Source organism: Boleophthalmus pectinirostris, unplaced genomic scaffold, assembly GCF_026225935.1.
Source record: "Boleophthalmus pectinirostris isolate CB_2022bp ecotype Guang Dong unplaced genomic scaffold, ASM2622593v1 HiC_scaffold_744, whole genome shotgun sequence".
NCBI lineage: Eukaryota > Metazoa > Chordata > Actinopteri > Gobiiformes > Gobiidae > Boleophthalmus > Boleophthalmus pectinirostris.
Window position 1 is genome coordinate 1 of NW_026571492.1, and position 25000 is coordinate 25000.

The window sequence follows — 25000 nt, forward strand, 5'->3', positions numbered from 1 at the left end:
AGAGAGGTTGTTTCTTTTTCAATTATCCCTGTTGAGTTCTTTAATTAAAAAAACAAACAAAAAGACATACGCATCAGATAAATATGTATACACCTAAGTGCAAAAACAAGAGCACTGAGTGTTTGTCCATTCTGTCAGTTGCCACCTAATTGTTGCAATACCTTGTTCTGGTCTTGTGCAGGAATCTGTGTTCCCTGAGGAAAAGTCAGTGAGAGGGGCTGCTGTTTTCTCCCACTCTCTGGCTCTACATCACTAATTTCAGCTGTAATGTGTGTGCCACTGAGGAAAAAAAAAACAATGTCCTATTTAATTACCATTATTATTACCAAACAGGCTTTAACAGAAATGCACTAGTAGATGCAGTAGAGGCAACAAATAAACACATGTTTTAATTAAAGATCAATTAATAATAATGTTTGGTTATATCAGCAAAATTACTTGAGAACAACAATAACATGAGGCATATTTTACATCCAGAAGATGGAAGTCAGAAAATTATGGTGAGTGAAACAGTGTTGATGTTTGGACAAAGGGAGAAAAAAATGTAGTCAATCAAGTTTGATAGCTCATGTTATAAAGTAACCTCAATCTTGTCAGCCGCATCGGTGATGCTGCCCTTGACACAAAATGTTTTCTTTTGCTTTCCTTGGAGACAACCATACATTGCATTTGTCTCTTTGTCTCTTAAGTGTCATGTTTGAAACTGCACACAACAAAGAAGACCAACCTCAGGTATCCTGTGGCCACAACAGTGAGTGTTACGGTCATGTTGCACCCCAGAGGCACTGGAGTGAGCAGGAGCTGCGGAGGGTGCACAGTGATGTGGGGGAGATGGTGTACAGTAATGGACAACTCCCTGTATTTTTTTTTATGGTCTCTGATCTCATTCTGCTGCTTGTCTCCCAGGTAAAGAGAAAGGGTCAGTTTTGTCACTGCACCAGGAACTAAAAACATTTACACAGAATTGATATAATGGATTTCAGTGAAACAAATAAGCATGATTTGTGGTCTAACCTCTTTGAAATCTCTCAGATCTAATGCTGACATACAAACAGATGGACTGGCCAGGCTCGAGTCTCCCTGAGGATGGAGACACTGTGCACAGTGGCTCGTCTCCATCAATAGTACAGATTCCAGCTGCATGGCAGTCAATCCACCAACTTACATCTGGCTGCATTGAAGAACTCCAGCACATGTTTTCTTCAGAATCAGCTTTTAGCACAACTGTCTGTTTGGAAGGAAATGGATTACTTTAATTTCATGTAGTTCCCTCCTCAAAATGGTAAAAACATGGTACACTTGCCAATAAAAACGTAAAAGATAAAACAGGTAATGTACCTTAGTGTAAGTGTGAGACATAGAAGTCATATTAAAATGTATACTGTCAGGAGACATTTGTAATGGAGCACGAATCACTGTAGAAATTGGAAGAGTGAATTGAAACTTTATTGTTTTGTTACCTTGGGCACTGGCATAGTAATCCAGTTCAATGACTCAATGGTCTACATGAATGACCTCACCTGTGGCCTCTACATGTCTGGAACCTGTTGCTATGGCAACTGGCAGAGGGATCGGCAGGATGGTCGCTTTGCTGCTGCCAGATGTCAAAGTGCATGAGGTGGAGAAAGTGGATGATGAAAAAGGACGGGACGGAAGGGTATGAGAAAATACCATTCCATTGACACTCATGGGGAGCTCAAAATCATAGCTGGCCACCTATAAATACTGTTTTAGTCAAATTTAAGGTGCATTTCACATTTTACAAAGAATGTGATATTTATAACTCACCTGAGTGGGACAGAAGACAAGGGAGCAGTTTACAGTTTGTTTAGGCTGTATTTCCACAACAGGCATACCAGGCTCCATCACTTAAGAAGGACATTTACCAGATTTGATTATATGAAAAACTCTGCATTCTTGATATACATTTTATAATCAAGCTTTGTTCAACAGCAATTTGTCTGCGCTCCAATATACATATATTAACTATACCTGCTGAAAGGCCTGTTGATTGAACAGAAAAATCAGTATATTCTGACAAGTTGAAGGTGACCCTGGCTGGAGCTGATGAGTGGTTTGTCAAAGTAAAGGGCACACTGCTCTGGGAACCAAGATAGACTCCATACAGTTGGAAACTGGACTGAAAAAGGACCAAGTGCATAATATTATCTTTTCACCATGAACTTTTTGAGTGCTCTGTGATTATTTTAACTAGTTCAAAATGCAAATTTGTGGGTTATATTTAAATATATAATACAGTTATATATTCATTATAAATCATTTTTGCTAGGCATGATTTCCAGTGGTTATTGGTGGATTTCAGATGATATCTCAGCATTCTATAAAATGGTATTAATTAATACAAACAAAATTAATATTGTTAAAATGCAACATTATGTAGTAATACAATGAGTTCTAGGGTTTAAGTAAGTAGTTGAAAGTACCAGGTTCAACATTGATGAATTTACCTTTTGGATATTTCATGGCCAAGTACAATGTAATCAATAGGGAAAACTGGCTCTTGCCCCCCATCTGGGAGTATGACATCATCACATTGTACAATCTGAAAACCACCAATTAACAACAATAAATACAATTCAAAACTTACTCTGCTAATCTCTACATTCGGAATCTCCACTGATCCGCCCACTGTGAGCTCAATAGACTTCAAGCCTTTCAGAGCTATCTGCATAGAATATATCAAACATCATCGGGGTATAACTGCCTGGATTTAAACAATTAAACAAAAACAAAAGGCCTTCGTTTTTCTGACCTCAAATCTGGTGTCAAACTTAATGACAGAATCTGTGTTGAAGTGGATGTTAAGTATAGTCTGCCCACCTCTCGGCACCATGCCTTCAGCTGGGCTCATAACCATGCCTCGCATAGGGCAGACATTCTCCACCTGCTCCAAAGTAAACAAAAGGACATAATATTATGACTTCTAGATTGATGGATAAACATTCTACACTGATCACAGAACAAAACAAAACACAGCACCTGATAGAAGGCATGGTTGGCACCAGTGTTACGCAGCACTGCAGTTCTGACAGAGGTCATATTTAGGGGGACTGATTCAAATGTCACTTGTTTCTTTTCTGTCAGCTGAACGGTGGTGCGTCCAACCTGAAAAAATTGTGAAAAATGCTCTTGTTTTGTGATATGCAATACCCAAACACATTTGACACTTTCTAAGTCTTTTATCAAAGTTTTACTCAAAAGGCAACACTTGAATTGGGTTCGGGTCCAGTGAGGTTTCTGTCAGAAGAAAAATCAATAACTGGCTCTCTGATAAATGTGGGCTGGTATGATTGAACATATAGGAAAATGGGACTCTGCAAAAAGTGAATTCTAGTGAAAAGCCCTTGACATTTCATCACTTTTACTTAACTGGCCAGCTAAATATTTTTTTTAACTTTCCAAAAGTTGAGAATGTCACACATACAATCAACTGAAAGTTTTTCAATTACCACAACTATTGAAAGGGACTCTAATATACATACTCTGGCCACACAGTGCAAACGCAGTTTGTTTCCTTCATGGATACTCAGGTCGAAATCTCCTTCTACAGGGGAGGAGAAGGCGGGGTGCCACACCACTTCACAGTCCAGTTCTTTATATGCAGCAACAACTCCTGACCAACAAGGAGAGGATTCATTTAATAAGGAAAATGTACAATTTAGTGTATTTTTTAATTTATGTATGTCACAGAAAATATGTGCAAGATCAATGTCATGTTTTCTTAAAAGAGTGGTACTAAAACCTGAAGCTGGTCGAATGGAAAACCGAATCCCACTGTCTGTGATGACTGGTTTCCATGTGAACTCAGCTGGGTGGTTCCTGTGGTTTCTAAGGGTCACTGAGCTCCTGTACCCTGAGCGAGCGAGCAAAGTGGAAGTGGGGTGAAGCACAAGCCAGTCAGTGGACAGCTCCAAAGAAACAGGAACAACCTGCGCCTGGACCAAAATCTGACCAGGATGCTTCTGGTTCATAGTGTAAGGCACAGTCCTGCAGATTAGAAAAAAATATATTTTAAAAAGTCAAAATATTACTCTGTGTAAAATGCTGTTTCATTCTCACACCGATAAAACTCCCCCAGCTCAGAGGTTTGAAATGTCAAGGTTAGTGCTGCTTGTGAGTGAGGTGGGAGAACATAAGAGGCTGGTGAAGAGCCCTGAAGCTCGGGACAGTCCACCTCGAGCTGGACCCAGACATGTGTGGACAGATGATTGATCATTTCCAGTGTCTGAGTACACACTGACCGGACACACACTTCTCCAAAGTCTACTGACAATGGCCCTGAGGAGAAGGGAGTTAAATCAAAAAAAGACTCAAGACAATTAGTTCTCAGTTAAACATTGAGAGAGAAAATACATTTAGTGGTAATATAAATATATTGTTCACAATTTCTTATCTCTAACCAATAACAACTTGGTACAACTCTTGGATGGTCAGGGTCCTGTTACATTCTGCCATCTCCTGGCTTGTAGATGGAACTGCATTAAGTAGCCCTGAAACCTACAAATGATCATTAAAAAATGTATAACTTGCAACCTTTGACATAATGGATGATTGCATCTCTCACCTCTTTGATGAGTTTGTACTTGATAGACGCCTTGTTGTCTTTGCCGTTCAACTGATTCTGGGACCAAAAGAAAGAAGTGCTTCGTTGATCAAAGTCTTTGCACAAAAGTTTAGGAGGCACAAGACCTTGGGATGGCTCAAGGCCAATATCCACATCGTTCTCTATTTTTCCTTGCTGCCTATTGTGCAAACATACAGGGTCAAAATGCAGTTTTCATTCAAATGAAGTAAATCTCAGCATGAACATACTTCTGCTGAAGTTTTTGTTGACGTCTCTGTCGACGCAAAGTAAATAAATCAGCATACATTTGCAGGTTCCTCTTTCTTTTTTCTTTTTCCTGCTGAGTAAAGGCATAGCTGGTGTCCACATAACAATGGCGGGGTACATCAGTGAAGATGGTCCTAAAATGAAAGAATTCATAACTTCAGGTCTGCAGTAATTACAATACAGAGACGAAAGAATTGAATATATATAATATTTTACATGCCCCGGTAACATTTATATTTCTTTTATGGTCATGTTTATCATCCATTTATACACATATAAAATGCCTCTAGTTAAAGTGTTTAAGAGGGATTTACCTGCGCTGTGTTTGTGGTGTGGGAGGCCTCAGGCTTTGAGCTCTGTCATTTGGGAAAGCCACAAACTCTAGCTTTCTGCTGATGGTAGACTTCTCTCTGTGGTGCCTGTGTAGCGTCGTCTTGTCCGCACTGAGGACTGCAGCTGGCACCACCTCACGACAGAGTGAGATGTCACTCAGTCGGACCCGTGGATGCAGTCCAGTTGGGTTAGTAACTAATGGAGTAATGCCTAATATGCACAGAACAATGACAACTACCTGAGAATAACTACAAAACATTTTTGTTTCTTTACCATTTACCAGGATTTAGCTGGGGTAAAGGATGTGTGGTTCTGCTGCCACAGACCGCTGACAAGTGCAGGACAATGGTATGAAATGGGCGAAGGTGGAGTCCTTCAAACCTGTTGCTGGGGCTAGACCCTCTCTGTTGCCTGACCTGACCAAGGACATCTATTTTTTGAAGCATCTGGAAAGTTCCTTGTTGCCTTGGACTGAAGGAAATAACTATATTCTGAAAAGTGTGCACAGTAAATGACTCTGCAGGGATTATTTCACATCTTGTTTTTTTACCACATAGTTTCTTGTTGTATAAGATATATTCATAAAGGAGGAAACATATTTTGATCAAATAATTTCCACTGGTACCTTGCATTGCCCAGGAGCTATGATCCCTGCAGATGGCTTGCTGCTAAAATGTGGCAATTTGCGAAATCTGAAGTGTATAGGAAGCTGAGGGCAAAGGTTCTGCAGGACGCAGGGCAAATCCATGCACTCTCCAATGACACATGTGAGAAAGTTAAACTTTTGCGAAGGACTCGGAACAAGAGACACAGGAAACCCAGAGCCTGTAACTGCTAGCTCCACACCAGTGCTGCCTGAAGGACAGAATAGCAGGAGTTTATTTTTTTACTAAATACCATACTTATTTTTTAGCATAGCTTCTAGTACCATTTTGGTGAGTGAACCCGTGTTTTCTGCCCACAGACTCAAACAATAGGAAAAGGCTGTAATCTTGTCTGAATGGACAACAGTTCTCTTTCTCTTTGTGTAACCTGAAAGACATGTACTCTGAGATTCTCGCACATGCACACGCACACAAACGCACACAAACGCACACAAACACACACACACACATACATAAAAGACATGCCCCTCCTGTTGATACATATGTGCTCCTCGTTAGTATAGTGGTGAGTATCCCCGCCTGTCACGCGGGAGACCGGGGTTCGATTCCCCGACGGGGAGTAACAAAGTTTTTTCCCTGCACAAATGTTTACTTTTAACCATCCACAGATCATATTCTACTTCCTTAATATTTTAAAAGGCCTCATTTGGCAAAAGTTAAACTTAGCAGAAAGGAATAATGTATAGATGGCACAAACCAAACAAAACAAGCATCATATTTAACAGATACAAGTGTGAACTTTAAGTTTTACCTCTTACAACTTGGGCTGAAGCATAATGTTAGAGTGGTTTGATCATAAGCTCCCAGTCGACCATGTGTTGGAGAGCACATGAAGACCTGAGAGATGTCTGGAGAATACAGGCTGCAGTTCTGCATTTTTTCCAGCAGGGCAGCATCTGTAGTCGTGCTGCACTGAAGGTCTGTACCCTGTTAAGCAAAACATAAATAATAACAGTGAAATAATTGTAGTATGTTCAATTGTTTTCTAAAATTATTGTTAACTCACTGGCTCTGTCCCTGACACAGAGGCCTGTAGCACATAGATCCAGTCACAAGCCTGGGGACCATTGTTCCTCAGAACCACAGTTTTTTCACAAGAAGTCCCAAAATAGGCTGGTCCGAACCATAAACAGGACAGAGGAACCCCCTATTTCAGAATTTGTATGTATTATTATCATTATTCTTATACTTAAGAAATATTAAGACAAAATAAGTAAGACCAAAACTCACTACCTGCAAGTCAAAAATCATCAGTTGCTCGTCCACCACTTTACCTCTAATTTTAAGAATGCTAGGGGAGCAATTCTGGAGTTTTACACTAAATGCAGAAACAAAGTAAAAACTTATATTCTATACTGTATTCACTATATTCACTAGTAATATTGTCAAACAATTTATCTTACATGATGTCGTAGTTGATTTCCCTCATTATATCAGTACGCAGTTCCACTGTAATCCATTGGGTGGCGCCAGCCGCCACTACACCGTCGCTGGGTGTGACTTTGATTGAAGGATCCTCACTTTCCTGCACCTGGAACCATCCTTATGAACAGACCACAAAAATAATAAGCAAAAAACATGAGTAACTACTAAAGAAGTAAAGGGCTATAAATACTCACCTGGAGCAGAACCGTGGTTTATTATGCTATGTTGTTTGCTGACAATTTGACTTGTGGCAGCGACACAGCCAAAATCAACAACTGTATTCATTAATAAACAACACATCAAGGGAAACCTTCAGTAAAACATTGGGGGGAAACATAAAAAAAATATATTATTTTATTGTACAAAACTAAACCCGCCAAAACAACATTTTTATCGTTAAAACTTACGCCTGAATTGGGATTTCTATTGTTCTATTGTCTGTATGAACGATAAGAGCACTTCTGACATGCTCTTCTTTCTCTGGGCTGAACTCCAACAGACCACTGACATGCAGGCCCGGAACCACCATCGCGTCTGATTTGCTTGGTGTAAATTTAAACAACTGCGAGAAAAACGGAAAAAGTAGTAATTATAGACACAATATTAACTAGCAAAGTGTCTATAAATATAAGAACATTTGTTATAAAGCATTAAAAAGTAAAATAAACAAATTAGGAGTCACCCATTCTGCGGTAAAGTGGCAGCAGACCTCAGCTAGACCACGTGAATTAGCTACATTGTTAGCTAATTGAGTTCTTAATTGGCGTTAGCATTTAGCCATCAGTTTAACTTTGTATTTATCTTTAGTTTGAGAAGATATTTTTCATCTTACCTTGGAGGATGGCATTTGAAATGTTATTCTGTTCAACTTCTTGCCTATATTTGTGGCAGTCACTTTAATTTTATAAACTTGTCCAACTTTCACATCGACAAATTTGATAACGGGAGGGTCGACTCTCACGTACGCGTCCGCCATGACGAGGCCTCACCTGGCGCCTCCTTAGTGCAGTTGAAAATGATTACAGTCCTTACAGTCAAAAGTGGTTTTAGCTGAGTTTTATAAATGTCTCCTCGCATTCCGATAGACACGGGTCTCTGTGGACCGTTGCTAGCCAAATGTTGAGGGCAGAGCTCAGGTGGTTTCCAGGAGACGGGCGCTCATTTTACACTCACGAGCGCTCCGCCTGGTCAGTGCAGAGATCATGCAATAGTAATGAATAGTAATCATTGTAGTACATTGTAATGAATACATGGTATTCCAAAGTATGGTTGTTATTATAGGCAAATACATGGTACCATTCTAAGAAAAACTACTGTGATTTTAGGCTACTTCAAATAATAGCAAAGGTTATCTGATCGAGGTCAGAATTAGACAAAAAAGTCAGAAAAAGCTTTGTCATGGTCTAGAACAAAATTTATAAACTAGGCATGTGTTTTAACAATGTGGTGGTGCATCATAAAACATGAATAGTAAACAATCGGTATACGAGATGAACAGCATAAAATAAGGTGTAAGAAATCAAATAATTTTTGACTAAATATAATTACAATATGCAAACGTATGGACAAAATAATATAATTCGAAAATTAACAAGTGATGCTGCATTTTTGTTGGTGAAATACACTGCAATTAATATCCTAGTAATAACTAATAAGGGCAACAACCTATAATATTTCATGCTGATAAATACTGCAAGTACTACCTTAACGGATACAGCAAACCACAAAATGGCTCATTTATTTAAATGAAAAGTAATCAAATGTTATTGTACAAAATTGTATAACACATACATAAATGAACACAAAAGGATTCATTACATAATATTACAGCTGCTTGAAATTATATCTTAACCACACCACAACCATACAAAGGAGTATGCTATTTCAAATCACTCTCCCATATTTCATCATCGTAAGTTTGATAACTAGATGTATTTTCATTTTGACAGTTCATACTTGGTGATATATTTGAATTTTGTGAAACTTCAGCTGCATTTAGGGAGCTTTCTACAAGACCAGCCAACTGTTCCAAGCTATCTTGCTCTTGGGCTGAATGTACAGTAGTACAGTTATGTGAAACATATTGATTTACATCTGTATGAACATTACCACTTTCAGAGCGTTTTCCATTTGTACTGCTGGATTTTTTACTATCTTCCTGTGACTTGTTATCCAGTCCAAAAAAATTATTTCTAACAACATAACGCACACATTGCAGTAAGACATTTCTCTCGTGACGGATATCTGGAGCCAACAGCTGTTCAAAAGAAAATAAAAACAGTTTGGTTAGTTATAAATACATATAAATTGGATTTTTATGTATATTGTATATAGTTATTATATGTATAATTACCATCTCTAGCAGAGTGGGACCCGTCTTCTGTGGTGGGGCCTGATGACGTCCTCTACCACGCCTCCCTCCCCTTCCTCGTCTTCCTTGTCCTCTTCTATTATCACTTCTTTCTGTATTAATTGTTCCTGAAGCTTTACCCTGGGAGTTGGTTGTCATGCTGTTCAGGATGGTCTGGTTTTCTTGTACTAGCTCATTTGCTTTTTGAATTGGAGTAGCTGATGAAAATGTAAATGTTTAGTTATTAATATATATATATATATATATATATATATATATATATATATATATATATATATATATATATATATATATATATATATATATATATATATATTTATTTATTTATTTATTACACTAGACCATGCAGAAATGTATACTTACAGTCAGGCTCTTCCTCACTTTCACTCATTGACCCATAATTTGCCATCAGAGATCCCAATGCTGAACTGATCTGCTTAGGAGCCACAACTACTTTCTCAGGAGCAGCATCATCCTTGTCTGAATCTGTAAGCATTTTTTACATTGTCAAACACTGTACTTTTTTAACCATTTATAAATCACAAAATAAACTCACCATGGTCTCCAGAAGCTAACACCCCAAGTGGATCTCCATCTCTATTGATTTTTGCTGGTGTTTGTGATTTCACTGGAACAATACCACCTGAAGTATGAAAAGCTTCTTGATAACAACCCTGAGACCCCCTGTTTCCCCAACCACGGCCTCTTCCACGTCCCCTACCCCGTCCTCTTCCTCTCATTCGTCTGTGGAAAACAATATAAAAAGTAAATATATCTAATTTCAACATTTTACATTAAATACTGGACAGAAAGAAAACGTACCCAAACTGAGCTGTCTCGAGAACACCTCCTGTCTCCTCTCTCATCTCCATCATCTTTTTCTTCTTCTCAACATTCTCGCGTGTAGGGTAGTTCCTGGTATTTAAAGTGAATTGACATAAAAAAATTGTCTCAAAATGATGATTCCACAACATGTCTTTTAATCTTAATCTTAAACACATACTTTCGTCTTTCCTCTCGCCATTTAGCAATTTCTTCAGGTGTGTCCAGTTTGATCCGTTTAGTTCCTGGTGCATGGTTCTACAAAAAGAATAACAAAACTGATGAATAAATAGAAACTAAAGATTACAAAAATGTAAAAGTCTAACATATTTGCAGGCTTACATTTTTCCAGTGAATGTTCACAATTTTTTCATGAGCCATAAAAGTGCAGTCAGGAACAGAGCACTGAAATGTAATTAAATAAAGTGAATACAACTATATTAAAGTAAAATCCATAGACTGTATGCTGTATTTATACAGTCTGCAGTAGAATCCAAATATAAAAGTTAATAATTTACCTTGACATGTTGGGACATATGTTCATTATACTTCTCAGTGTTTTTAAATCCTCGGTCACAAGTGTCGCAGAAATAAGGAAATTCAGGTTCCTTCTTATTTTTCTGGCAAAGATGTAATGAAGACACATTCTATTAGACACTCATAAGGACAAAAATTAAGTAAATATTTCAGATTATTATCATACTTTGTTCCCATAATTTCCCGGGGTTCCGTAATGTTGTCTTCCTCCGTGTCCTCCTCTCTGGTGCCACTGATGTCCATAGCTTTGACCTAAACAACCAGGACAATGGATTTAAACACTCCTAACTCTCTCCTCCTGTAAGTATTTACTGTGTTTATGTTGCTGGAAGGTACATAAGAATTTCACAACATACTGAACGGTGTGCATGTGTATCTCACAAATAAACTAAATAATTAAACACTGAATGAGACTAAAACTATTGAATGAGATAATTCGATTTTTAGTTATAATATGGCATAGCAAAAGAGTGTGAAGTTATTTTTTCTTTTGCTATTGATCCTACCTGACGTCTGAGGGATTACACAGACATAATATGGTATATAACCCTAGACATGCATACGATTCATGAGTGAAAACCAATGCTTTAATTTCAAGGCACTGGCTGAGTTTAATGTCTACGCACCGTGTGGTACATTAGTGCCATAGCTTCCCCATAAAGATTGTGACCCGTAGCTCGCTGTAGCTCCGTAGTAACTGCTGTTGTAGCCCCAGCTGGTCTCTGAAGGGGTCTCCTGCCAGGTCCACATGCCCGGCTGGAAGCTGCTGGCCCTGGGCTGCTGCTGAAACGTGTTCGGGGGCGGACTGCTGAAATCTGGAGGAGGGTAATGTCCCGACTCACTCATTTTACTCGAACTTTAAACGTGTCCTTCGGTAAATCTAAGTTATTCTTGCAAATAAAACTCAAGTCGCCTTCACGTTTTCACCATTTTCACGTGCGCGTGTTTTGCTTGAGTTTTCCCAATGCGTCACTTCCGCCAAAACAGGATGTGATAAAGAAGAAATTATCATAAATCTTAATTTAGTCATTTTGTAGGCCTGTAGCATAGTAAGGCGTGAATACATTTTATGTCATATATTAATTACATCAGCTGAAGTGTACTTTAAAATTAAATATTAAATATTAAATCATATAAAAAAAATATGTTCTCGCGTGCTGAACCTCGCGATATCTCCCCCGGGTTGCCATCACACAACACATTTAAGCCGTTGTAATTGTTGTAATTTAAGCCGTTATATTGTTGTAAATATTAATAGACTAGTTGTTTACTCTATTTATTCTTGGTTTGTAGTTGACAAACATTTTAATATTAAGATGACATGATAATGCTAATTTTAATCCAAATATTGTTTATTCAAGGGACCACTTGAAAAAGAGATAGAGCAGATCTGGCAACCCAAACTTTTCCATGCCCTACATCACCACATGTGTGCTGGTCCTGCGAGCTGCAGCGTGGTGATCAGAAGAAGCGCAGAGCTCTCTCTTTAGAGGGCCATCAAAGTGTTTTGTCAAGATGTTGGTTTTATTTGAGACGGCCGCTGGATATGCAATCTTCAAAGTACGTATTTGATTTAATTTTGTAATCATCACAGCCTTTCAGTATGTTCTAATTTACACTTCACCGGCTAGCTCAGATTAGCATCACAGCTAACTTCGTTCACTCCTTTTTCAGGTATCTTATTATTATTTGTACTCGCCATAAAATGCCATCTGCACATTGTTATACTAGTTCTTATCGCACAATGGACTTATTGTATAGTTGCTGATGTCACTTCAGCAAATCCTAGTTTGAGTTTGGAGCCCATGAAAATTCACCACGTGTGTAAGCTTATAACGGGCTTGCAGCACGCTCTGTAGATCCAACTCATCAGAAGAAATTGTTGAATTCTAAATCATGTGTAATCTAATCAACAATATAATTTTAGGTCCTCGATGAGTCCAAGCTGCAACAAGTGGACAGCTTGTATAAAGAATTCGAAACACCTGAAAAGGCGAACAAAGTGTGAGTAATGTAATTGGAATACGCTTAAAATAATGCTAATACAATGAAATACGTAGTGCATTTTTTGTATTTGATAAATATTATCTACTTGTTCTTTGCAGTCTCAAGTTGAAGCATTTTGAGAAGTTTCAAGACACCACAGAGGCCTTGGCAGGTAAGATTGTTTTCCATGGACATGACTATTTATTTCTGCTCTGTGATGTGTTTGTGTGTCAGAATTAAGATGAAGATTTCACAACATTCGTCACTACCACTGAGACTAATAACTACTTGACATCATATAATATTTAAAATGTAATAGTAATGCCAATGCAATGCCCAATATTTTGTCTTTCAGCTGCTACTGCTCTTGTTGAGGGAAAAATTGGCAAGAGTTTGAAGAAGGTCCTCAAAAAGATCGTTGCCAAGGAAGCACATGAGCAACTGGCTATCAGTGATGCTAAACTTGGTGGTGTTATCAAAGTAAGTGAGATTAACAGAAGGTCAAGTTTGTCAAGATCCTAATATGTTTTTTTTTTTTATTAATTAATTATTTATTTATTTTTAGGAAAAGTTGGACATCAGTTGTGTCCACAGCCCTGCTGTGGCGGAGCTCATGAGGTGTATCAGGAGTCAGATGGAGGGTCTCATCACTGGACTTCCTGCTCGCGATATCAGTGCCATGTCCCTCGGTTTAGCTCACAGGTAAATTAAGCTCATAGATAGCTCATAGATTGCTCATAGGTAACTAACTTGAATTATGCCTATGATTACATTTGCTGTCTGAAAATACCTGTAGAATACATTTTCAGCATTCGTCACTACCACTGAGGCTCGATTAAAGTCCTTAAAGGGTTGTGTGTCTATTTATTGTATTTTAAAAAAAACATTTTTATCTCTTTTCAGCTTATCTCGATACAAGTTGAAGTTCAGTCCAGACAAAGTTGACACCATGATTGTTCAAGCCATCTGTAAGTTTGAGTGAGTAATTAAGTGAAATCTTTTGGTCTGACCATTGTTTAACAAACTAATTTTGTTTCAGCTTTGTTGGATGATTTGGATAAAGAGCTGAACAACTACATAATGCGCTGCAGAGAGTGGTATGGCTGGCACTTCCCTGAGCTGGGGAAAATCGTCACAGATAACTTGGCCTACTGCAAAACTGTCAGAAAAATTGGTACGATCTTAGACTGTAGTGGCTGGATTAATAAAGAACTTGAAATGACTAAAATCATGTTGTCTAGGTGATCGAACAAATGTGGCTGGCAGTGATTTGTCAGAGTTGTTGCCTGAGGAGATTGAAGCAGAGGTAAAACTGGCTGCAGAGATCTCCATGGGAACTGAGGTGTCGGAACAGGACATCGCCAACATCAGTCATCTCTGTGATCAGGTATGACTTTGTAAGCTGAAACACCTTAAGGCAAATAGAAGGGGCAGTGGTGATGATAATGACTTTTGTCTTTATCCTGAAATAAATCATGTAGGCTTTTTAGTCACTACCTCATCTGAACTGTCCGTGTGGGCTTAGCTTGTGATAATATAGTTAGCCATGGCTCACCTGTTTGTCCTTTTTTCAGGTGATTGAGATTACAGAATACAGAGTGCAGCTGTATGACTACCTAAAGAACAGGATGATGGCCATTGCTCCAAATCTGACAGTAATGGTGGGAGAGCTAGTTGGAGCGCGACTTATTTCTCATGCAGGTGAGTTTACATAGACCTGTACTGAAAAAAATAAAATAATAATAGTAACAATAACCAAGCGGTGATGATGGCGACAAATTGTCACTTTCCTGATAGAGACTGATGGTACTAAGTCACTACCTCATCTGAGCTTGTAAAACTGACATTTATTAAGGGCACTTGGGGCAATTGTATTTTTAGTTTGTTCCTGTGCCATGCAGGTTCTCTCCTGAATTTGGCAAAGCACCCCGCCTCAACAGTTCAGATCTTGGGAGCAGAGAAAGCTTTGTTCCGAGCCCTCAAAACTCGCAAAGACACACCCAAATATGGTCTCATCTACCATGCATCTCTAGTGGGCCAGACCACTGCCAAGAACAAGGGCAAGGTGGGTTCACTGACTACTACTTAAATGCAGTTATAGTAAACATTATAGCTAATCAGACATCTTTTTTTTTTCTTTTTTTTTAAGATATCCAGAATGCTGGCAGCTAAAACGGCCCTGGCTATTCGTTATGACGCGCTGGGAGAAGACACCAATGCTGAAATGGGTGTGGAGAACCGAGCCAAGTTGGAAGCCCGCCTGCGTCAGCTTGAAGAGAAAGGAGTATGTGTTAGTTAGCGCTTTCCTTAAATTGTTTTTCTATGTAAAAAGTACTACAATCTCTTATTTGTACTGTTTCTCCAAACAGATCAGGCGAATTAGTGGTACAGGCAAAGCAATGGCCAAAGCAGACAAATACACTCACAAAAGGTACACAGACTATTCACATTTTGGATAATTTTTTTTTCCCCCTCATTAAATATTGCTGACTGAGCTTAACTACATCCAATAGTGAAGTGAAAGTATATGATCCATCCGGCGATTCCACAATCCCATCCACATCAAAGAAGAGGAAGATTGAAGAGCTAGAGGAGCCAGAAGACGCTGAGCCCACAACACCAGCGCCCAAACCCAAAAAGTCTAAAAAGGAGACAGTAACAGAAGGTATGTTATTAGTAATGTAGTTCAGAGTTTGGCTATTATCTGTCTAACTTGTATATTTAATCTTATAATTTAATTTAACTCTAATTTTAGAAGAAGCTACTGAAACAGCAGAAGCTTCTGAGGAGACTCCCAAGAAGAAGAAAAAGAAGAAGAAAGATAAGAAATCAGACGAGGCCGCTGAAGAGGCCGTTAAGCAGGAAGCAAAGGAGGAAGAGATGGAAGTGCCAGTATCAGAGGTAAGGCAAATACATGTTTATCAGTGACACTTGCTTTTTTATATTAATTTATATTTCATTTTATCCAGTCCATAGAAAAGAAGAAAAAGAAGAAGAAAAAGAAAGTAAAGGAAGAGGAAGCAGATGATGAGTAAAGAAGATGGCACATTTGTGTATATATATTTTTTAGATTTTTATGTTTGTTTTTTTGTTTAATCATAATCATCTGTCAGCAGGGCAATATGTCAAGTGTTTCTGGATGATCCTGAATTGTAACCTTTGCTTTTAAGAAATGCTTCTTATGTTCTGTACAACAAATGCTATCATTTTACTAGTAAGACAATGGCCCTGTTGAAATAAAAAAAAAAAAAATGTATATGTGATTGTGTTGTCATCTTGTTACACATCAAAGACGTATAAAACATAAAAACATATTGTGTACTTTAAAAGTTTAGTGTATCTAGTATGAATTAATAGGACTAAGTAAGCATAAGGTCAGTTTGGATACCTTTAGGGCAACTATAAAGTCCATATTAATGAGCCTAAGTATGTGTTATGTTATTTTCAAGCCTCCTATTAGCGTGAATAGTTATGTTTACAGTGCTGAAAATTAAAACCTCAATCCAAGATGATGGTCTGTGGTGAACAGACATTACACGAAGATCCTCTTTGAACATCGATTAGCTCAGTGCTCTGCTACAATGCCTAGCTCTCGTACCACATGGTTCCCTTGCGTGGATTTGGTATGTTGTGAAGGCTGTAGTCACATCTAGCGAACCTACAGCCAAATTAAACTACACAGTTATAAAAATGTCGCAATTACAAGCAAGGTTTTTCACAGAAGACAAACGGTAAGTGACTTTCCTAATCCCTAGACTAGGCGAAATTGGTAAACATGCATGCTAGCTTCGACTGCTAACCTGGCATCTCATGTAAAACGTGCTGATGTGATGCTGATTCTGGCTATTCATTGCTCTATCCTACTTTATCATTTTATAGACCGTCTGGCTTTTTAATTGATAAACTTTTTTAATATCGTACATTTCTCACAGGTATCTTGTAGATGATGTTCCGTTCTCCATACCCGCTGGATCTGAAACTCAAGACCTCAGCAATGTCATCAATAAGTTACTTGAGGCAAAACATGGTAGGCTATGATAAATATGTATAACAATTATATGGTTATGATTATGTGTATTGGCTTACTTGTACTTGTACTGTTGTTTACATATGTCTAAGCCTGTCTAAATAAAAAGTTTTGTTATCTTGTAATTAATGGCTAATAATGTTATTTGCCATTATTTACGCAGCATCTCACAAGAAGGTGGATTTTGACTTCTTGGTTAAAGGACAGTTTTTACGAACACCACTCTCCACCCATATGGAAACAGAGGGTATATCGACAGTAAGTATTCTGTTTAGATATTTCTTATCAATGACAATTGTTTTGCTGTCATTCTAAAGTTATGTTACATGTGTCTATTACAGGAAGATGTAGTTGAGATTGAGTATGTGGAGAAAATCACAGCCCCTGAGCCTGAGGAGTGTATGATGCATGACGATTGGATCAGTTCTGTACAAGCAGATTCAGAATGGTAACTATCTGCTAAAATGACATTTGTTTTATAATAATACTGTAGTCATACATGTTTGTGGTTTTTGTGTGTTATAAATGATAATGTCTGTTGTTTTGCAGGATTCTCACTGGGTCATACGATAAAACTGCCCGAATCTGGTCTGTGGAGGGCAAACCTGTACTAACAGTCGCTGGGCACACAGACGTTGTCAAAGATGTAGCCTGGGTCAAAAGAGGTGAGATCGAAAAAGTAATCTTTATAGCTTTTAGAATTTAAATTAAAGCCTGTAATGTAAAGTAATTTAAAATAATGAAATAAAAATTAATAATATAAGACTTCAAAATGAATATGATAACTAAAAATAATATTGATTCTAAATAATGAAATTTTAACTTAAAATTGAATATTAAATGTGCTTAACAAATAGGATAATAAAAAAGAAGGAAAAGAAAATTATGCATGATGAAAAGAATAAAAAGAGGGCTAAGAAATTATAGGTAAAATAAAGTATTCTGAGAGAGAAAACTGTATATATATGGATATGTGGTAGTACCATGAAAACATGTACATATAAAGTTATTTTTTAATTATATACACTTGGTCACCTTAAGAAAATAAAAAAGAAAATTACAAAAAATAATTATAGCTGTGAGTGAGTATATCTAAAGCTTAGATGTCTAAAATGTCTTTTTATTTTTTTAGAAAATCTGACTTCTTTGCTCCTGACTGCCTCTTTGGACCACAATGTCATTTTGTGGGAGTGGAACTCAGAAAAGAACAAAGTCACTGCCAGACACTGTTGTCGGGGGCACACAGCGAGTGTCGATACAGTTGCTACAGACCCCACTGGTACAAAGGTAAATTTAAGTTCTTATGTTATGCAAAATTGACTCTTGTGAGCTTTAAGCCACGTTATAATGCTGTTACCTCATGAAAAACACACCTGGAGTTTTGTTTTGTTTCATTCACACATTTTTTTTTCACAGTTTGAGTAATCCTTTATTATTATTATTCACACATGTTTATGTAGTCCTTCATTATTAATCTGATTACATCTCCATGAATCAAAATGCTCTGTTCCATCTTGTGATGTCAGGAAGTGGCCATTTTCAAGTTGCCTTTTACATTTACATCAGTAGAGATTGGAGATAACAAGGCAGAACAGAGTTTCTTTTATTGTTTTAGAGAAGAACTCTGCTCAAAATTATTATTATTATTTTTTATTATAACAACAGTGGTTGGCTGCTTTTGTGACTACCTGGCTCCCAGAATGAACAGTTTTTGAACTTTTTGCCTTTTGAGCTCAGTTTTTAACATCACATCATGGGATTTTAACCAACTAAGTGGAGCATATGCAGTTCAAAGGACACAAGTAAGAGACTGATGGATTTTGTGAAATGAGCTGTTTGTTTTTTCTGTATCCATGGAGACCATGCAAGAGGCTAGCTAAGGAGTTAGCTAAAGAGGTAGCTATGGACATTAGAAATGCAATAGGCTTTTTACACCATATGTGGCAGCAAATGTGGCAGAAGACCACTCCGCAGGGTTTCTGTGTTAAACATGTGTGAATGAAACAAAACAGCTCTGGATATGTTTTGATGAGGAAACAACATAACATCAGAAAACAGCACAATATGGGTGCTTTAACAGCCCCCATCAGCTCATGTTTATGATTAAATATGACATATCACGCCAGATTTGACTTTAGTTTTTTTTTTCTAGTTCTGCAGTGGTTCATGGGACAAAATGTTAAAGATCTGGTCGGCAGGTATGCTAATGCTTTGGAAATTAAGATGTAACTGCATGTGTAATACATAAGACAAAATATTAATATTTTTTATCATTAAATTAGTACCAACAGATGAGGCGGATGAGGTTGAAGAGCCAGCTGATAGACCAAGAAAGAAACAAAAGACACAACAGCTGGGTTTAACCAGAGTGAGTTCTAGCAGTGTGATTTATAAACATTTTATTAGCACAGATAATATACAGTGTTAAGCTTTATTAATCTGCCTGTTTAAAATGATCCAGACACCAATCATGACGTTATCTGGACACAGTGAAGCAGTTTCATCTGCCCTATGGACTGATACTGACGAAGTGTGCACTGCATCTTGGGACCATACAATTCGTGTTTGGGATGTGGAATCAGGAATTATGAAGACAACACTGGTAACTACAATCAAATCACTGCTGCCATTACAAATAAGATTGTGTATTTAATATTTTTTGTTTCTTCTCAGACTGGTAGTAAAGTTTTTAACAGTATTTCCTACTCGCCTTTGTGTCGACGGTTGGCTTCAGGCAGCACTGATCGTCACATAAGACTCTGGGACCCTCGAACTAAAGGTATTGAGAATGTTCCCATTGCCAAATCTACTTTTTCAATAACTAAGTTGAAGAGATACTGAGTCAGAGAAAAGAATGCAGAAATGTAGGGTCAAAGGTATAAAATGTATGCTTCTGGGAAATCTACAGAATCCTCCCTTTGATGTGAAAAATGATTCCCAAATATTTATTACTGTTTAATTTCTTGGATCCTATATTAAACTTGAAGTTGAGGGCCCTGCTGAAGTTAAAAGGTTGAAAAACAGGAAGGACCTACAAACTTAGCTAAACAATTTCCCTGATTTAAAGAAGTGCAGAGTGTGTTTTCACTGCCATGTTTTCTGAGCATTTCCTTCCTTCCCCTGCAGACGGAGCCCTGGTACTGCTCAATCTGACTTCGCACACTGGTTGGGTCACTGCTGTAAAGTGGGCACCTTCAAACGAGCACCAGCTGGTCTCCAGTTCCCTTGACAACATGGTCAAACTGTGGGACACTAGAAGGTATGTCAACAAGGCCATTCTCAAGACATTTATTTCCTCTGGGTCCACCAACGCCATTGTAAGGATTGCATAGGACTAACATAGCTCACTAAATCAATGGCAAAGAAATGATTTACATTTATAAGTGTATTTTTGTTTTTTTGTATTTTGATTTGAATCTGCTTATGTTTCAGTTGTAAAGCTCCTTTGTACGACCTGGCAGCGCACGAGGACAAAGTCTTTTGCGTTGATTGGACAGAAAGCGGGGTAAGAAAGAAAACCAAACAAGACCCAATCATATCATGTTTTAAAATGTGTTGCTAATCAATGCTGGTGGTTTCTATTTCTGTTGCAGCTTATGCTAAGTGGAGGTGCAGATAACAAGTTGTACTCCTACAGATACTCTCCATGTCAGACTGATGCAGGGGCGTAGAAGAGCTGCAATTACATCTAATCACATTCATTATTGTTAATATATAATGTGTCATAATGTGACAGACACAGACCCTTCCAATTATAGAAATGTGAGTGGTTTATGTGATCCACAAAACTAAAATAAATGTATTTCCTGGAATACTGCATATTTGTCTTTCTTATGGTGAATTTGGAATAACACTTCAAATTACAAGTATGTGGTAAAGAAGTGAAGTAATTCAAAAAGTGATTTACATATAAGTAATTCCTTGTGATGTTTTTCTACTCAACAATGCCCACATATTTCCTTTTAAACGGGATTCTGTCATCTTTCTGCTAACATACCCTTTCCTCTTAAGACTTGTTCAGGTCAGCAAAGGCAAAACGTAAGCCATCACTCTGTATTTCAAGTGTGCTACTTAAAAAATATGCCGTTTACTTTGCTATTATATTTTTTACTTTAGAATATAAGACAAACTACTTAACCTGCGCAATTTGGCCAAGTAAAAGAGATTAAAATCATGAACAAAATGGAGAAATTCGGTTGTGAATGAGTGAAGACGCATTGGTGTGTTTCAATAGACGATCTGCGTACACTGAGGACAGCAGCGCCCCCGTGCGTCTCGACCGGGCATAGCTTGTTTGCATATCCTGTTTCTCTGACTCAGAAGATGATGGCTATCGGCAGAGGAGGCTAACCCCATAGATGCTCTGACAGCTGGACGCGATCAAAGACAAGGTAGTGTCCAGATTACCCTTACAAACTCGTATATTTATAACAGATAAGGACTCGTTTGACTGTCCCATCGTTCACTTTAAAGATGACGAGCCGCGACGCTTTTACGGTCACACAAGACAAGCTACGTGCTACTACTGCTAGCTCCTTCAGTGCATTTATTCATACGATATTCGGATCATCCTTTTATTTTTGCATCTTTTTCCAAATATTAAACCCAGTGCCATGTAACTGTCCCGTTTGCAATCGCTTTGACCCGTAGTTTGCTTTGTTTCTGTCCTGTAGGGTATTTTTCTTACACCTGCCCTGTTCCAGCTGACTCCCAGTGCTGTGTCCTTAAAGCAGGTGTCTGATGCTTGCTTTAACCACATTAGATTAGCTTTAGATTAGCTCCAAAGTGTTATTGTCCCGGCGGCTCACGATAAACCCTTATAACTTAATTATAACCAACCAGCTGCTGTCTAACTTTGGCCTCTGCATGTGATGGAAAAATGCATGGAAAATAAAGCATAAAATAATTTTGGATACGCAATCGTCACCAGTACACATCGTCATGCATCGTTTTTAAAGGGACAGCGACTTTACCAAGGAAACTATTCATTCTTGACTTTATGTTGTGTTTTGCAGAAAGATCTTAACACCTACAAGCCACAATGGACGGGTATGTATTTAAATTATACAAAAAATAGCTCTTGTTTTAATTTCTGATGATATTATTCTGTTTTGATGTGTTATGCATAGGTTTATGGGGGACATGTTGGACGACAGCTCTGTGATGGCTCGAATGCAGAAGAAATTTTGGAAAACAAAGCAGGTGCTGATTAAAGCCACTGGGAAAAAAGAAGACGAGTATGTGGTGGCATCAGATGCAGATTTGGATGCAAAACTTGAGGTAAAGTTGTGCAATATGCTACTATATATTACTATAAAACTAATACAGGTAATACAATAAGTTTAATGAAGTGAAATTTGAACTGTAGAAAATGAGTCATGTTTTCTTATTAGGTTTAAGTAAATAACTGTGGTGGCACAGGTAGTTCTTGGGTGTATAATTTTGTAAAACAATATTTAGAGTAAAAATACCACATTTGACACTCATTTTAAAACAGTCAATTTAAAAGCCTGCTTGAACATGATTATTACAACAAACAACAAGTATTATTTATACCAGTGACTATATTTAATTCACCTTTAGAGGGGGATATGAGGGGGGCACACACTAGTCTAGTTTAGCTCAAAAAAGTACAGTGTGTGTCTGTCTGCTGTGTTGATTCTCAGCAAACAAAAGAGCCATTTGATTGGCCGAGAACTGGCATTTAGAAGTGACAGGGCGTCCCGTGAGACTGGGAGGTGGTAGTATTTCACTGTTACTGGGAACCCATTGTTGACGTAGGAACAAGATTTTTCTGTCCCAGTGCTGCTTTACTGTGCCTCTCCTTGGTTCCTCAAACATACCATTTGACCGTAAAAGAAGTTGTAAAATGATAATATATGGATTCAGCATTTGTGCAAGAATACAAAGCAGATCTATATCACAGTGAATCTCCATAATTTTCATTTAGAGTTTTCGTACTGTTCGTTTATTAGATTTGGTTCTTTTGCAGAGCCGCCTCATTTGGTAATCTGATTTTCTTCTCAGTGTGATCACAGCATCGCCTCTGAGCATGACTTTTATATCAGCTTTCTGCTTGGTGGCTTTTATATGTGCTATTATGCCAATCAAACCAGCTGTAAACATTCAGGTTTTGTACTCACGGTTACAAAAGTGTCTTGTTTTATTCACTACTCCATTGATTTGGGTGTTTATCGCTACTGGCCACTGTGTTTCTTCTGACATATCACTGAGTCAGAGCCAGTGTGATTTATCTGAATTGGATGCAGCCCCACGCTTCACTGGAGCACATTAAAAAGCGTGTCCGTAGTGACCGGGACATTAGTACAGATCTATCAAAGCAAGTATAGCCTGCATCTGACAGGTGCTCCACTGTTACTGAGGGAGGTATAATACACTCAAGGCACAAACTGTTTATTTTACTGTTAATAAGTAACATGTTAAAGTTGCCACCACCCAAACTTTTTTTAGACACTATTAGAAACCACATGTTGTATGCTAGGTTTTGTTTTTAGCCTAGTCATCGATGACAAGCTAAAAGATAAATTGTCATGTCAATGTTCCTGAGAATGCCTTGCACTGTGCAAGGCATTTTGCGACAATATAAAAACATTATTATACATATAGTAGATTGGTAGGTTACATTACACAAAGTTACATAGTGCCCCTTTAAAGATCCTATATTATGCAAAATTGACTCTTGTGAGGTTTGAGTCATGCTAGAACGTTGTTACCTCATCAAAAACATACCTGAATTTGTGTTTTGTTTCACTCACACATTTAAGTAACCCTTAATTATTAGTCTGTTTACATCTCCAAAGCTCAAAATGCTCTCTTCTACCTTGTGAGTTTCTGTTAAAAGCTACCTTTTACTTTTTTAAGTGAAGGTGTATGGAGTTTAAAAACACAATGGAGCACATCCTGTGTTATTACCATATGGTATGGCATCACAACGTGGAACAGAATGCCTAAATATGCAGGGTTTGTTTGTTAAACATGTGTGAATGAAAGAAAACTCCAGATATGATTTTGATGAGGAAACAACATTAGAATATACGTCTCAAAATTGCATAATATAGACCCTTTAAGAGAATAAACACATTTTTTGTCATTGCAATTTGCCTATTTGCAGTTGTGTTTTATTTGTGGTCAGTAGATTAATAGTACTAATAAAAAATTTTCTCATTCTCATGTTTTGTTTTATTTCCGTCAGTTCTTCCGTTCAGTTCAGTCTACATGCACAGAGCTCCTGAAGGTCATAGAGAGATATCAACAAAGGATTACAAGTAAGTTCCCTCAAAACGGTTTCCTGACAAATAATACAGTTACCAGTCTTTGTCTTATTGTATGTTTTTTTCTCTCTCTCAGGGTTATCCCAAGAAGAAAATGAGCTGGGGCTGTTTCTGCATTTCCAGGGTGAACATGATAAAACTAAAGCTGGCAATATGATGAACGCCACCAGCAAAGCCTTGTGTACCTCTGCCAAGCAAAGGTTAGCAAAATACCAAACATCAAATTCCATATATACTAGTATTTTCTATTGCAATTTCTTATTCAGATCATTCCTATAAGGATCACGCTAAGTCTTAAGTTATGTTAAAATTACATTCTCTAATTTTGTTTTAATTTGGTGTTGTAACCAGTTGGAAATATAAATTATAGGTTTAGACCATGTAAGAGGCAATTTGTGAAGAAAAGTTCAAAATATGTTGAAAATTATTGGAAGTTGAGCGATTTATTTTAGAGAGTCCCATATTGAGGACATCACACTAGGGAGAATTCTGTCCAAAAGTTCGTCACAATTTAAATGCAAATGTTTTTGACTGTAAAATGTTTTGTAAAGTCTTAAATATAATGATCTTAACTGTGTTTTTGCAAAATGAATAGTTCAATTTGACAAAGGCACTTTAATATCTTCTCAATTTAGGATGGCCCTATGTGCACCATTGCATCGTTTGCACCAGGAAGTGGAGACGTTTAGG

The 25000-nt window shown here is 37.7% G+C and overlaps 5 protein-coding genes and 3 non-coding genes across 8 annotated transcripts; 6 read left to right on the top strand and 2 right to left on the bottom strand.

The window, feature by feature from the left end:
- Window positions 1-5: 5 nt before the first annotated feature.
- On the bottom strand, window positions 6-8251 carry LOC129412240 (cilia- and flagella-associated protein 47-like; the record flags this gene model as incomplete). Its single annotated transcript, XM_055165406.1, has 28 exons — window positions 8108-8251; window positions 7683-7837; window positions 7470-7585; window positions 7254-7392; window positions 7084-7168; window positions 6857-6997; window positions 6602-6777; window positions 6114-6217; window positions 5811-6040; window positions 5466-5676; window positions 5167-5395; window positions 4891-4986; window positions 4586-4763; window positions 4422-4518; window positions 4083-4299; window positions 3764-4008; window positions 3504-3634; window positions 3001-3126; window positions 2774-2905; window positions 2609-2686; window positions 1988-2140; window positions 1789-1860; window positions 1521-1716; window positions 1339-1415; window positions 1015-1228; window positions 728-944; window positions 162-279; window positions 6-38 (listed from the first exon to the last, which is right to left on the bottom strand). Coding segments are annotated over exons 1-28 (4110 nt in total), but the record flags the coding sequence as incomplete, so codon positions are not given.
- On the top strand, window positions 6339-6410 carry trnad-guc (transfer RNA aspartic acid (anticodon GUC)). The gene has a single exon. It is a non-coding gene; the product is annotated as a tRNA-Asp (tRNA).
- Window positions 8252-8722: 471 nt separating the features above from the next.
- On the bottom strand, window positions 8723-11961 carry nufip1 (nuclear FMR1 interacting protein 1). Its single transcript, XM_020917091.2, has 10 exons — window positions 11632-11961; window positions 11172-11257; window positions 10987-11088; window positions 10811-10873; window positions 10650-10726; window positions 10469-10561; window positions 10203-10390; window positions 10010-10132; window positions 9629-9843; window positions 8723-9532 (listed from the first exon to the last, which is right to left on the bottom strand). The coding sequence occupies exons 1-10, from the start codon at window positions 11849-11851 to the stop codon at window positions 9155-9157; spliced, it is 1545 nt and encodes a 514-aa protein (XP_020772750.2). The 5' UTR covers window positions 11852-11961; the 3' UTR covers window positions 8723-9154.
- Window positions 11962-12407: 446 nt separating this feature from the next.
- Window positions 12408-16244, top strand: nop58 (NOP58 ribonucleoprotein homolog (yeast)). Its single transcript, XM_020917125.2, has 15 exons — window positions 12408-12565; window positions 12933-13009; window positions 13111-13163; window positions 13347-13471; window positions 13557-13693; window positions 13895-13959; window positions 14031-14165; window positions 14233-14378; window positions 14566-14692; window positions 14893-15056; window positions 15141-15275; window positions 15361-15422; window positions 15505-15656; window positions 15747-15892; window positions 15961-16244. Exons 1-15 carry the CDS (start codon window positions 12521-12523, stop codon window positions 16024-16026), a joined length of 1635 nt encoding a protein of 544 aa, XP_020772784.1. The 5' UTR covers window positions 12408-12520; the 3' UTR covers window positions 16027-16244.
- Window positions 14420-14504, top strand: LOC129412242 (small nucleolar RNA SNORD11B). Its single transcript, XR_008633621.1, has one exon. It is a non-coding gene; the product is annotated as a small nucleolar RNA SNORD11B (small nucleolar RNA).
- On the top strand, window positions 14746-14828 carry LOC129412243 (small nucleolar RNA SNORD11B). Its single transcript, XR_008633622.1, has one exon. It is a non-coding gene; the product is annotated as a small nucleolar RNA SNORD11B (small nucleolar RNA).
- Window positions 16245-16565: 321 nt separating the features above from the next.
- On the top strand, window positions 16566-20830 carry wdr12 (WD repeat domain 12). Its single transcript, XM_020917174.2, has 13 exons — window positions 16566-16722; window positions 16924-17018; window positions 17182-17276; window positions 17360-17466; window positions 17568-17683; window positions 18151-18305; window positions 19171-19216; window positions 19301-19386; window positions 19480-19620; window positions 19692-19797; window positions 20145-20277; window positions 20451-20523; window positions 20612-20830. The coding sequence occupies exons 1-13, from the start codon at window positions 16682-16684 to the stop codon at window positions 20687-20689; spliced, it is 1272 nt and encodes a 423-aa protein (XP_020772833.2). The 5' UTR covers window positions 16566-16681; the 3' UTR covers window positions 20690-20830.
- A 490-nt stretch (window positions 20831-21320) lies between these two features.
- Window positions 21321-24997, top strand: LOC129412241 (islet cell autoantigen 1-like protein; the record flags this gene model as incomplete). The annotated part of the gene is made up of 6 exons (XM_055165407.1): window positions 21321-21409; window positions 22034-22067; window positions 22148-22298; window positions 24232-24304; window positions 24387-24510; window positions 24946-24997. Coding segments are annotated over exons 2-6 (408 nt in total), but the record flags the coding sequence as incomplete, so codon positions are not given.
- Window positions 24998-25000: the final 3 nt, after the last annotated feature.

Coding starts and splice junctions, on each gene's coding strand:
- nufip1 (XM_020917091.2), bottom strand. CDS start 11,851: ATGAGTGAGTCGGGACATTACCCTCCTCCAGATTTCAGCAGTCCGCCC. Junction 10,391..10,468: donor CTCGAGACAGCTCAGTTTGG/GTACGTTTTCTT, acceptor TGTTTTCCACAG/ACGAATGAGAGGAAGAGGAC. Junction 9,844..10,009: donor AAGTGAGGAAGAGCCTGACT/GTAAGTATACAT, acceptor CATTTTCATCAG/CTACTCCAATTCAAAAAGCA.
- nop58 (XM_020917125.2), top strand. CDS start 12,521: ATGTTGGTTTTATTTGAGACGGCCGCTGGATATGCAATCTTCAAA. Junction 15,276..15,360: donor GTCAGCTTGAAGAGAAAGGA/GTATGTGTTAGT, acceptor TTCTCCAAACAG/ATCAGGCGAATTAGTGGTAC. Junction 15,893..15,960: donor TGGAAGTGCCAGTATCAGAG/GTAAGGCAAATA, acceptor CATTTTATCCAG/TCCATAGAAAAGAAGAAAAA.
- wdr12 (XM_020917174.2), top strand. CDS start 16,682: ATGTCGCAATTACAAGCAAGGTTTTTCACAGAAGACAAACG. Junction 17,277..17,359: donor AAACAGAGGGTATATCGACA/GTAAGTATTCTG, acceptor TGTCTATTACAG/GAAGATGTAGTTGAGATTGA. Junction 19,387..19,479: donor AACAGCTGGGTTTAACCAGA/GTGAGTTCTAGC, acceptor AAAATGATCCAG/ACACCAATCATGACGTTATC.